We start from the raw sequence: 13569 nt of genomic DNA, 5'->3' as shown, positions 1-13569 counted from the left end.
TTTTTTTTTTTTTTTTAACTCTATCAGCCTATATTAGGCCTAGCGCGCAGTGGGAAAGGGTTGATGTAAATGTGTAAATCTAAATGTTCACTTTGTTTCACTTGGATGTTTAACACAGCAACTGTTGTTGTTTTTGTGTTTTTTGATGTTTTGTTTTTTTTAAGTGACCTTTTTTGCAGTGGCGGCCCTTGGCCTCACAATTTTAGAAGCCTTCACAAACTCGACGCGTAATGCCGCCACGGGCATCATCTGGATTTCTCTAATATTGAATTTCTCTAATAATGAGACAAAAAGATAAAAATATTAAATACAGGCACCCTGGATGGTGACCAGTTCAAGACTTTGGCCCAAAGTCAGCTGGGATGGGTTCCAGCAACCCCCTGGCGATTCTGTGCAGGATAAGCAGCGGTGAAAATGACTTCTAAAAGATGCTGATTATCAAATGTAGTCACGTGTGCAGATGACAACAAAATGATTAGCTTTGCGCTGGCCGACCAATCAGAAGATGTAAAAATCCCGGGATTGTGGGAAATGCGATTGGCTCAAGAAACATTCCGGTTGTTCATAGAATTAACTGAAGTGACATGAGCCAGCACGACTGAGTCAGAAGGCCCCCGGTCAAGATTAGATTGACAGCACACCACATAGAAAGTGAAATTGGACACTTCCATTTACTGGAAAAAAAGTACCACCAAGAGAAACGCCGCCAGATGATAAGAATTCACCGCGGGGAAAAAGTTCAAGCGATTTTATGAAGCCAATATGAGAATTGAGAGGTTGTCGATGTAAGTCAGTGCTTCTGACCGTTTTCAGGCCAAGAGACGAGGGCCGCCACCGCCTTTACGAGTTGGGACTAAGCACTTCCTTTTTTTGACATGCATTTTATTTTCCACTCCGTAATGTTTATATCCGGGACGGACTGGGAATAATGTCATCCCGTTTTGATACAATTGCAGCAAATACAATGAATATGGATATTTTTGATACACTCGTCATCTATCTCTGTAGACACTTTTTTGGGAAAATTCTCCACTGTGTGTGGCTGCACTATCGGTGTGAAGACTCTCTGGTCAAATGTTTTGGGATGCCTCCAGGAAATGAAAATGGAAAGAACTGGATCGCTTCCGCCCCTCTGCAAACGCTTTGTACAAGAAATTCAAATTCCTAATTGATGAGTTGAGAAATGTGTGTCCCGAGGCTTTTGATAGCAGAGTTGACTCGGTTTCATGTTTTTGTACAGATTTTTCTGCTTGCCCTTTGTTTTTTTTTTGTTTTTTTAGTCTTTTGTCATTGCCCCGTGTGTCAAGGAACCGCATGGGAATTCCAGGAAGGGTAGACACATGCGACGGCCCTGCCTAACTTCCAAGCACAGATTCCGCACTTGTTTTCCCTTCTTTCTGATTTGTGCGGTTTGATTCCTTTTTTTTTTTTGCTATTAAAATGATCTCAATGTCCTCATCAGGAAGCACAGAGCACTCCTCCTGGAATAAATCACTCCCAATAACATGCACGTCTGCTGCTTTTCTCCTCTTGAGTGGCCGAACGGCCTCAAGTGCACTTGGTTGGGGGGGAAGCTCTCACCAACTGCGACCTCTAGAAAATGCAAATGAATTATATCCACTCATCTGGTCAAATAAAGTCTGGGTCAATCGAGTCAGCTAGCCAAACGGCTAACGGAAATGAACTGTGTACTCAAAATCAATCACATAAAATAATCGACGCGATAGCATAGCTGCTAGCTAACACCGTCTGGATTACTTCCCGCCACTCAACTGCTGCAAGTCCAGCGAACAAGCGCTATGACATCATAAACAGCAGCCCACACAACACTTCTCAACAGAGGCGACAACCACTTTGATGACATCACCGCGGTGCGGCGGCGCACCTCTCCACAGAGATGACAACCGCTCTGTAAACATCGCAACAAGGCGACGGCTTACCGCTTCGCTAACAGAGATGACAGGCCTTTTCTCTTCTCTTCGATCAACATCAGCCAAGCGGATCCATTGTGCGCCGGGTGCACACATGGCACACCACCGCCGCGGTGACGAGGATGACCGCGGGCCCGGAGCAGCCTACCAGGCCTTCGTGGCCATGGAGCGTTTGCTGGACAAGCTGCACATTTTAAACTACCAAGACGAAGTCCTGGCCAAACACAACATGAGGCACTTGACCAGGCATTACTTTGTGTCAAGTCCCTACCTGGAGTCCAACCCGGGCGAGCAGTTCTACATGTTCACCATCATCGCGGCGTGGCTCATCAATGCGGCGGGGAGGCCGTTCGACGAGCGCGTGGAGTACGGCGAACCCAGCGCCACCATGTCGGACATTCTCGCCGAACTGCGAGCGTTTGGCGTCCGGGTGGACTTCCCGCCCTCCAAACTCCTGTCGGGTTCGGGCGAGTATGTGTGCTTCGTGTTGGACAGGCTAGCCGAGGAGGCGCTTAAGAAGAGGGGCTTCTCTTTCAGGAGTCCAAAGTACGCAAGGGAAGACTCGGAAGAACCGTTTGCGGTGGAGGAAGACATCGAGCTTCATGTCGAGGAGGAGGTGATGGAGGAGCTGGACGACGACGAGGAGCATGCTCTGGACCTGGAGGCCTTGAAATTACGAAGCGCTCACCCCGAAGCCAAGATGTCCTGTGTCAACACGGAGATCCTGCAGTCCATGGTGGACGCGGCGGAATGGTACCTGGAAGTGGAGCGCGTCCTCCCGCAGCTCAAAGTCACCGTCAAGAACGACAACAAGGACTGGAGGATCCACGTGGAGCAGATGCACCGGCACCGGGACGGCATCTCGACTTCGTTCAAAGAGGCCAAAGGCTATCTGGAGAGGCTACAGGAGGACATCGGGAAGACCTTGGAGAAGGTCCGCAGTCGCGAGAAGTACATCAACAACCAGCTGGAGCACTTGATCCAGGAGTACCGCAACGCTCAGGCTCAACTGGGCCAGGTCAAGGAACAGTACCGGCAAGCCAGTGAGGGACTGACGGAGAAGGCGCGAATCCTGGCCGAGATGGACGACGAGCTGAAGCGGGTGAAGCAGGAGACGGAGGAGAGGAACAGCAGCGTGTCCGACGGCGCGCCCCTCGTCAACATCAAGCGCTGCATGGCCACCCAGAAGCAGGAGATGGTCCAGCTGGAGAAAATGATCGCCAGCCAACGTTTGCAGATGAAGAAATCCAACAGTTTACGGGACACGCACGCCGCCGTCTTTCCGGAGCAAACGTACTTTTCACACCACTCGCACACGTGGACGTGGGATTCTTGAAACTTAGCCAAATCCTTGAGAAATGTCTTATTTTGACAAGGAGGTGGGACACCCATTAACTTGGGTACTTCATTCATTTATGCAAACTGGTTTCATTTTATTTTTTTAAACTCTGGCAACTCTACATTATATTAATGTATATAAACCAGTGATGCCCAACTTTTTGGGAGCCGAGGAATCTCATCGCACACCAGCAAACACAAATGACACCAAAAGTAGACAGCACTGGAAAAAAAAGGGCTGTTGGCAAAAGATGATAGTTTTGCTCCACAATTTTTCTATATCTGTATGTCCCGAAATCATGATAATCTCATCTCAATTTAGCCACAAAAATCCTTGAATTTTGTCCTGTTTTGCTGAACACAAAGATACGATAAACCTCCATTTATCACAAGGCATAGATTCCAGACCCACCCGCAAAAGGTGAAAAGCCGAGAAATACACCAAAATGTTCAAACAATGAAATGAAATGTTGGTAAACAAAAGTACGCAAGCTAAATGCTAACATGTAAAGTGTAACCTCATAGACGGAGATCTCTGCCTTGGTTGAACGTACGCAATAGGGTTTTGTTGAAGCACTGTAGGGGCTACTTTTTTTTTTTTTTTGTCATTGTGCATGAGAACGTTAAAATGTCAAAATGTTCCTCAGGCCTGATGTGTGTGCAAAATGTTGTTTTGTTTTGTTTTTTGGTGCATGTTCAGGCCCTCAAGTGATTCATTATGCAAAGAATTAGATCTGCAACTAAAAAGGGCCCTCACAGCCCTGGCTAGTTAGTCGAAAAGTTGTTGAGGCTACAGAGTAATTTCATGAAAGGTGGCCTTTCGGAAATTAGCATATCTATTCCGGAAATTAGAATCAATTTTAAAAATTAAAATTACCGGCAGCAACACAGACAGCATACAACATTATTTTGGTTAAATCTCATTTATTTGCAAACTCCTCTGTCCTTGGTCCTTGCTCCTCTGCTTACATTTCAGCGTCTCCCACCAGAGAGAACAAAATCGAGGAGGGAAGGACAAATGTTTGGGGAGACGTCAATGAGAAATGACCTTTTGTCATTGATATGTGTCCCAAATCAATAAATGCATTTTGATTTAAGTGCAATTAAATTAAACTTAATATGGTCAAACCTGTCACTCTTCACAACTCTGAATGTTTTTTCCATTGCCCCTCATCAGCCGCCCCCCCACACCCATTGCTCGCACCGTAATTTGGAGTCAACTCATCTGTGACACTTTATGTTGTGTGGATTTTCTTAAAGCTAAATTATGTGGCTGTTTCAATGAGCAAACCATGTAATTTCTGGCATGTTTTGCTTGACAGTAAACTTAAACTGGGAGGTACGAATAATTTGATATTATTCATCAGCATTTGCCAATTGCTGCTTGCTATAAAGTGAACTGAATCCGTAATTATTATGGACATTAAAATCTCAATTTCCCCTTGCGAGTCCCCTTTCGAAATTGACCAGAAAATGCCGGGTGCCCGCTGGATTAAAAAAAAAAAAAAGAAATCTTAGTTGAACAAGTCAAATTTCACGTCACAGAAAACAAAACGAACAATTTATTAATCCATATACAGTACAGAATACAGTGTGCGTCGCTGGATCGCGCGGTCTGATGACGCCACGATGACATGTGTGACGTAATATCCGAAGTGCTCCTGCTGAAAAGTGATCTTGGCGCCCGTGCTGCCTTCAACGATGCGTGGAAAAGGAATGGTTGGCCTTTTGTGTGTCATTTTAAATTTGTCTGTGTGAGCCCAAGACACGCGAAACCAAGAACGGCTTCAAGCTGCGACGCCACGAAACCAGGAAGCAATTGGAGGAAGCATTTTTGTGGATTTGTTCACGTCGCTATCATCGGCGGGAAGGCCACGTGAAGTGACACGCTTTTTTTTCCTCAAGTAAGCGCCTTCCCAGTCCTACACAAACCCACGTAACGTCAATAAAATGTCGTTTTCTTCCTCATAACAAAAAAATGTGGTCGTCAAACCTGAGCGAAGGTCGGCACATTTCACGATACGCTCTACCCAGCTCGTTTTCTTTTAATCGTTTTTTTTACGAAAACGCGTTTTTGAGTTAAAACCCCAACAGGTGTGCTCATAGCAATAGCAAATCAACGATTATTTTGTACAGTGGACCCCCGATATTCACTGGGATAGGGCGAACATTGGCGTGGAATTAACGCTTATTGAGATGGTGGTTGTTTTTTTTTTTGTTGTTGTTTTAAGTCCCCGCAAAATATTTACGAAATGCTAATAAATTTTCGATATGAGTTCACCACAAAATATGGTCGTGGCAGGCCAAAGACAACCGTATGGGGAAAAAAAAAACACTAATCAATGAATCCGTGGGTGCGGAACCGAGAGGATGCAGGGCTCCAGTGTGTTTCACCGAAGTGTTATGAGCGCTAATGTGTTCGTGATGTTGCAACATGATAAATCACTGTATGTTATTTCTAGTCTTTGAAGCTGGCCCTTTATCTTAGCCAAAACTACTGATTTCGTTTTCCTTCCTTTGTTCCTTCTTTCAGACACAATTTTATTGTTTTATTTGATTCAAATTCTTACATCCATCCTTTGCCAAAGACATGCTCCTTTTACGCTTACTTCCTTCCTTCGCACCAGTTTTTTAGTCTTGCATTGTCATGCTATTCTGTCTTACTTTTTTCCTGACCTCATTCGTCGCTTCCACCCTCAGACCTGATTTTTATTCAGACACCTCGACATCCATCTGGCATTTCCTCTTCATTCCCCCAGACACCCATTTTATTTTGTATCCTTCCTTCCTAAGATTCAGACGACTTTTTTAAGACTGCCTTCTTATCTTCGACCCATTTTTTAACAAGTGTGTACTTCCTGTTTAAGTAACTTCTGACCATGTGATGCTGTGGGACTCCTTCTCTGAACATAGCTTCTCATTTCCTCCGACATGTGCTGCTCAGAGGAGCAGAGTTGTAAAAGGACAGCACCACACAACTGTGCAATTGGCAAAACGTTGGCAGGATACCTGCTGCCACACCTTTCCTGGCCCCTTTTTCTGTACTTTTGCACACCTTTCATTCTCCATGATGCACACATTGGTAGCTGCGTTTTGTCCTCCCGCAGTGCAGTGTGAAAAGTGAAAACGCAAGTGACTCTTTTCTGGAACTGTTGTGCTGAGAAGTCGTCGCCTTGTGTCCTTTAGCTTGGCAAGACCACCCCTGCGTAAGAATGAAGGGACGGAAAGATGCTCCTTCCGACTGGTGAGTCTGAATTGTATTTGCACTCCAGGCAATGGCACCTTATTCAAGTGTGGATATTTGGTATTATGTTACAGGGGCTACTTGGTGGGAATATGTTTCTTCATCCTGGGATTGGGGACGCTGCTACCATGGAACTTCTTCATGACTGCCTCATTGGTAAAAAAGAGAGAAAGGGGGGATAGAGATGTGTCTGTGTGTGTGTGTGTGTGTGTGTGTGTAAGACTGATAAAGGGGAACCGTGTGCCTACTTTATTTATATCGCCGCTTTCGCAACACCTGCGCCTGTCACAAGGCGCTTTACAGAATGGCTAACACACAAGAACAAAATACTGCATATTTTCAGCCTACGCTTTATTTTTTGAAGCAGTTATCGATGAAAGAGGAAAGCGTCAAAGCGTCCTTTCACCCGTGCGTGCATCAGAGACGTCATGCTCAAAATGTGCACACGTCTGCTACAAGCTAGTTTGGAAGTAAACAAGAAGCTGTCTTGTCCATTGACCAAAAAAAAAAAAAAAGAGAGAGATTGGTTCGCCATCTTGATCAGCCCCTTCATCTTCGTCTGTGTGTTGCCTTCATTTTCATTGCCCGAAGCTCACAAGTGGCCTTTCGCACTTCAAATTGTTTTTAAGCGCATAATGGCGGTCACCCGTATCATCACGAGTTGCCATCGCTTCCTTTCTTCAGTGTCTGTTCCCCTTTTCCAATATTTGCTGAAACGGGATTTTATTTATTTATTTTTTTTCTCCTCTCTGCAGTATTTCCAAGAGCGCCTGAATGCGTCCAACGTCACAGACGGCAGCGAGAACAGCAACAGCAAGTACTTCAACAGCTGTATGACCCTGCTGTCCCAGCTGCCCTTGCTGCTCTTCACCTTGCTCAACTCCATCCTCTACCAGAGGTTGGTCGGGCGGACGTTTTTAGCGCAGGTCACGCGGATGGCAAACCTTTGATGTTCATGAGTCACGCGACTCACAAACGTCAGGAATTAATAATATTCCTGCTTATTATTGCCGTAAATGTCATCAGCAGGTTGACCCAGAAAGACAGGAAAAGTCACAGAAACGCTCAGTGGATCAGATGCCCTTTTTTTTTTTTTTTTTTTTTTTGCCGTTCAGCATTTGATATTAGAACATCATTCACATTAAAACTTTAGGATCAAATTTTTTTCACTTGATGAATATTTCCGGCCACGCGGTGGTGGACTGGTTAGCACGTCGGCCTCACAGTGCGGAGGTGCAGGGTTCAATTCCGGCTCCGGCCTTCCGGTGTGGAGTTCTCCCCGTGCTTGTGTGCGTTTTCTGCGGGTATTCCGGTTTCCTCCCGCATTCCAAAAACATGCACGGCAGGCTCTAAATTGTCCCTGGGTGTGATTGAGAGCGCGAACCGCTGTTTGTCGATGTGTGTCCCAATTCATTGATTAATCGACAAATAATCAATAGATTATCCATTATCCAAACCGTGCTGGGTTGCAACCGGAAATGGAACAGCTTATTTTCCTCATCAAATTCCAAAATGAACTTTAAAATGACAGCTTTTGCAAATTTCTCTTAGTAACATAGGTTATCTAAATTGTTTTTAGTCCTGCTCATAAAATGACAACTTTTCTTTTTAATGGTAAAATTGCATCTCTTACTTTTGGGGTTGGAATTCGTCTCAACTTCATTTCTTGACCGTAAAATGACAACGTTACCTCATATACTGCAGCCGATTATGTTCGTGCAGACACTGGATTTGCTTTAGCGGACCGCATAAAATGATGTAATAGATCCATTGTGACCCCCGGGCCTCGGTTTTGACACCTTTTGCTTTACAACCCAGGATATCCGAGGCCGTGCGCATCGCCGGCAGCCTGGTTTTCATCCTGTTGCTCTTCATCTTCACCGCCGTGCTGGTGAAGGTGGAAATGGACAGTGACCGCTTCTTCTCCGTCACCATGGCGACCATCTGGTTCATCAACTGTAAGCAGCGGCCGCCGCCGTATTGCGCGCACCATGCGCGACCCTGCTAAAAACTATCTGCGGTGCTCCTCCCGCAGCATTTGGTGCCGTGCTGCAGGGAAGTCTCTTCGGCCTGGTGGGCATGCTGCCCCAGAAGTACAGCGCCATCTTCATGAGCGGCCAGGGCCTCGCCGGCACGTTTGCCGCCATGGCCATGCTGTTGGCCAATGCCAGTAAGCGCACACGCGGATCCTTCTGGTTGCCTGGTAACCGAAAAGGAATGTTCATCAAGTTCTCCTTGGCGCGCTAAACGTGCCTGCTTGTCCCTCAGGTGGTGCGGAATCTAAGTCGGCGGCGCTGGGCTACTTCATCACGCCATGCGTTGGCACCCTGGTGACACTCTTCTGCTACCTGCTCCTGCCTCGCTTGGTCAGTATTTTGGGGGTAGGGGAACGGCTGGGCTCCACTCCATGTTTTGCGTCCCATTTGTGTAAAAGAAATCATTTGTCTGTAGGAGTTTGCCCGCTATTACCTGAAGAAGAGCGCCAAATACGAGCCCGGCGCCACAGTTGAGCTGCTTACGGGTGAGCGCTTACGGATGATTTGTCAAATTACAACACAAAAAGTACTTGTCATTTGCAATGGTAACTTTTCTGTCCCTTTTATCTCCGTTTGCTGTTCCCGCAAAGAATTTGTGGTCTAACGACATGTCTTTTCACCTTGGCGGTGGTCATAAAGCTGTCCGCGATGCACCGACCTTGAAAGGGTCGCACACATTCGACCGTCTGCATCCACCCATGTTGACTTAACCACTTAAGCCTGTGATTGGGTCCCTCGTTTACTGTGAAATTCAATCAATTTGAGAGCCATTATCTCATTAGGCCGCCATTCACCCGTGTGGAGTCGTGGCGGCGGTCAAACAAAGGCACCGTTTGTTGGACGCGCGAATGCCACACTCACTGTCCGTCTGTGTGTGTCGTCAAGCGGAGAGTGCGGCGGTGGACAACGGCAAGCTCAACGGCCTCGCAAACGGCTCGGTGGCCGGCAGCCCAAACAAAGATGGCGCCTCAGAGGAGTGTGAGGGCGAGGCCCAGCGGGACAGAAGCAAGGAGGCGTTCCTATCCGAGGCGCCGGTGGAAAAGAAGCAAGAGAAAGCCTCCCTCATCGAGATCTTCAAGAAGGTGAGCGTCGGCGGGCTTCTCAACGGGGAGCGCAGTGAACCTCAGTTGATGCCAAAGGTTACGTGCCAGACCCCAAAATACACATCCTGCGAGACCGCTCTGCAGTTTTAACTCTCCTACACACTTGAAACATATTTCAACTTGTTAAAGCACACTTGAACTTATCAGGTGATTTTTTTTTTTTAAGTCATCCTTTGCAAGGTTGTTAAGGAAAACGAACATGACATTTTTTCCCCCATCTTGCACAAGACAAATCCTCCATACATTGAAAAAAAACTAAGACTAAAAGGTATCGTTTTTTGGGGGGAAAAAAGGAAATGAACTATAATGAAAAATCCCCAAACATTTATAACCCTGTTCCGAAGCGCCTCTCTTCTCACATAGTGCTGCAAATAAGAAGCCAAGTGTGCGTGCTTCAAGCTGTTTGTCATTCTCAGTTGACGTTTACTGCAAAACTTGACACAAAGCAAAAGAGAATTAAAACATGTTGCATACATACAGTATGTGTGACTATTCAAACACCGAAGCCAAACCATCGAACAGCTGTCTTGACAGAAGTCCTCGAGCCGAATGCTAACATACAATGCTAATGCTAACATACAACAGAACTTAGCATAGATTTTGGCCCCCTTCGGACTTTTCTCAAAACCCCAAAGTGCTGAGCATCCCGTAGGTGTCCGCAAAAACAAACCTTGAACCCTTGCGGTGAGGCAGCGCGGTGCTACTTTTCAATTCATACTTTGCCTGTGGACCGTAATCATTCGATTTGTTTAATTTCTGGATTGATTTTTGGCAGATTTGGGTGATGGCGTTCTGTGTGACGTTTGTGTTCACGGTCACACTGTCGGTGTTTCCCGCCATCACCGCCGATGTCAAGACGTCATCCCCTGATTTCAAGACGGCGTTAAAAGGAAATTGGGGTATGACTTTGGGAGGCTTGTTGTTGATGTTTGTTTTTTCCTTCTCTTTTAACTGTCCGATGGTGATTGTTCTCCACTCAGACCGTTACTTCATCAACGTGTGCTGCTTCCTGACTTTTAACATCAACGACTGGCTTGGCCGCACGATCACCACAGTGATACAATGGGTGAGAATGAAATGATTGATTGATTTCATGACTGCCCCCGCCATCTCTTAGTTGAGCGATATTTGACAGTGCAGCCATTTCATAAAATGCCATCGGATGCGGGAAAGGAGAGAGAGAACTATTCATTCGTTCATTGTCCTTTCGCCTCCGTTGAAATCCAAGTGAAGAATATTTTGGTCTTCTCAGCCCCGCAAGGAGTCGCGTCTCTTCCCGCTGCTGGTGGTCTCTCGCGTGGTCTTTATCCCGCTCCTGATGCTGTGTAACGTCCAGGCTCGCTCCTTCCTGCCCGTCTACTTCGCCTCAGACATCGGCTTCACCGTCATCATGGCGCTCTTCTCCGTTTCCAGCGGATACTTTGTTTGCCTGTCCATGTCCTACGCTCCACAGTGAGTCCCAAAAAGCAGAAGTGACGCAAGTGCTCGCGTTCTGGTGAATGTGGAAGTGCTGACTAAGTTTTAAAAAAAAAACATGTGAAGTTCATGTAACTACTTCCTAGTGGTACCCCAAAGCAGCTCACGCTTTGGCTAACGTTGACTCCTTGTCGTTGTCAGGATGGTGGAGGCCAAGGATGCGGAGACCGCCGGATCCCTGATGACCTTTTTCTTGGCTCTGGGTCTGTCCATCGGTGCCGCGCTGTCCTTCCCACTGCGAAAGCTCGTTTAGCCTCTCGCAAAACACACACTGACAAGCACTGCTGACTACACCGGTGCCTTGACTTGAGGGTGGCCCAAATTCCGAGTGTCGATGAGAGCCACGGTCGCCGATGCACTTTTCGTTGCATCTTTTATCGCATTATATCCAGCTAGTAGTGTGCAATTTTGCCTCCCTGGTGGAAGGGGGTGTGCTGGAACAATTGCTAGCTTAGTAGAGGAACAAATTATACTTATTAAGACAAGGTAACACTACACATACAATAGGAAGGAGTTTACTGCTTTTGCATAGTTTCTTAAAGTATTTATTTACTTTTTTTTTGGTGGTGGTTGCAGTCTTTTACATTCTTTCAGGGAACGTGTCGATACTGTATATGGAAGGGAATCGTTTTTGTTTCTCGCCGTTCTCCCGCGGTTTTGCGTTTGTCTGCAAGAAGTTTTCATAAGTATCACAGAGCTGAGTGAAATTCCGTCTCCCTCGCTTGGCCTCTGTGAAGACGCAATGCTGCCCTCTAGTGGAGCATGTGGGACGCCGCACCACCCAACTTGTCCTCCACAATTGAAACAGGTACGTACCTTCTGCCATTTAGTGGAAGAGCATTTTGATTGCTCTGTCTGGCACTATACGTCGCTGGCATAGATAGATAAACACAGATACAGCAATTGTCTTGAAGAAATGAAGTTAAGAGTCCAATTGAGTGAAATTGGATAATTCCCAATTACAGCATTAGATAAACTGCAATATTTGTGGTGGTAATATTTAATATGAATAGCACTTCTTTTTTTTCGCGCAGCATTGCGTTTCTTTATTTTTTTACCTGTATTATTTGCCTGCTAAGCAATGCTTATTTGTGTCCTTTATATTTCTACTGATGCACCGTGCCTCACATTCAGTACATAGACTGATGTTTTACTTTGTTTTAATGCCTTATAGGCCTTTCTTTTCTCCAAGTAGAACATTACATATTTTAGTTTTTGGGGAGCAAGGGAGGGGGTTGATGTTTCTCTTTCTGTTAAGCAATTTAAAAGTATGGCGAAAAAGATCAAACTACGCCCGTGGGGTTTTTTTTGGGGGGGGGGGTCATAATTGCCCCCAAAAAATATGCATCGGTAACTATTCTGCGTTTGCTGCATCTCTGCTTGAGCGGTCGTGTTTGTGTACTGTACTGGACATTTTTACCGGACCTTGTGGCTTGCACAAGTGTGACTCATGACACATTTGACTGTAAATAAAGGACTTGTAAAGGTTCATGGTTGTGTGTCTAATGGGGCACATTGGGTAGATTTGGTTGGTTTGAAAGATTGCACCCAGGCTTAAGGAAAAACAAAGTGGAAATTTCGGATGTTTTAATTTGAGTCGAGTTATACGCTAACGGGAATATTTCATTGGACAAGATTCCTTTGTACAATATTTAGTTAAAAGTACACCACCTATGCCTGTGGAATTGCGGGATTATATCTCCAGGTAAACCTACTGACAAACAGCAATACAATCTCATACTTTTTCCATCTTTATTACTGTACTGTTCTAACAAGGAAAGAAACATTTGAAATGCGTGTGCTGTTCGGACCCCCACCGGTAGATGGCGGCAGCAAATTTGTTCTTGTTGTTGAATGACAATACCACATGGCGGCGCTAATGCATAGTTAAGTCCCACAAAAGAACAGGAAAATACCCTATTATACTGCAGTGGTCCTTAACCTGGGTTCGATCGAACCCTAGGGGTTCAGTGAATCGGTCTCAGGGGTTCGACGGAGCCTCTGCCATGGAGGGTAAGACACCCGACTCAACATGTTAATTATGACACGCCCGCTTGGCCATCACTGCCATCGGCTGCAGATGATCTGCTGCAGATGATGCAGATAAGATTTGTTTAATGACAAACATGACATTGCTTGTCCAATCAGTGCTGCGGGAAATTTAGTTCGCTCAGTGGTCACCGTGTGACTGTCGTGATAGTACATCATACAATTAAACAAATCTATACTTACATGTAATTTTATTTGCCTTTTTCTGTTTTTAATAAATGCGTTGTTAATATCTTGAATTTGTAAAAAAAATGTTTTTTTTTTCACTAATGAAGGGTTCGGTGAATGTGCATATTAATTGGTTGGTTTCGGTACGTCTAAGAAAGTTAAGAACCACTGCTGTACTGCATATTGGATACAGTCGAGGTTTGTCCTCGCATTTATTAGTTCAG

The 13569-nt window shown here is 45.6% G+C and overlaps 2 protein-coding genes across 5 annotated transcripts; both read left to right on the top strand.

Moving 5' to 3' along the window:
- Positions 1–601: 601 nt before the first annotated feature.
- On the top strand, positions 602–3882 carry LOC109508508 (intraflagellar transport protein 57 homolog). Its single transcript, XM_019858542.1, has one exon. It carries the CDS (start codon positions 1858–1860, stop codon positions 3265–3267), a length of 1410 nt encoding a protein of 469 aa, XP_019714101.1. The 5' UTR covers positions 602–1857; the 3' UTR covers positions 3268–3882.
- Positions 3883–4919: 1037 nt separating this feature from the next.
- Positions 4920–12617, top strand: LOC109508420 (equilibrative nucleoside transporter 2-like). 4 transcript variants are annotated; one of them, XM_019858383.1, is made up of 13 exons: positions 4920–5173; positions 6456–6513; positions 6588–6669; positions 7269–7411; positions 8332–8471; positions 8549–8683; positions 8782–8879; positions 8965–9034; positions 9435–9631; positions 10428–10551; positions 10633–10718; positions 10905–11104; positions 11270–12617. In XM_019858383.1, exons 2-13 carry the CDS (start codon positions 6482–6484, stop codon positions 11379–11381), a joined length of 1419 nt encoding a protein of 472 aa, XP_019713942.1. In that variant the 5' UTR covers positions 4920–5173; positions 6456–6481; the 3' UTR covers positions 11382–12617. The 4 variants fall into 4 exon arrangements, with proteins under 4 accessions (XP_019713942.1, XP_019713941.1, XP_019713939.1 ...); XM_019858382.1 differs by having other exon boundaries at positions 6432–6513; XM_019858380.1 differs by having other exon boundaries at positions 6382–6513.
- Positions 12618–13569: the final 952 nt, after the last annotated feature.

The sequence above is a fragment of the Hippocampus comes genome, unplaced genomic scaffold, assembly GCF_001891065.2.
Source record: "Hippocampus comes isolate QL1 unplaced genomic scaffold, H_comes_QL1_v1.1 scaffold48, whole genome shotgun sequence".
Taxonomy (NCBI): domain Eukaryota; kingdom Metazoa; phylum Chordata; class Actinopteri; order Syngnathiformes; family Syngnathidae; genus Hippocampus; species Hippocampus comes.
Note: the sequence above shows the minus strand (reverse complement) of the source record. Positions and strands in the feature narration are given on the sequence as shown.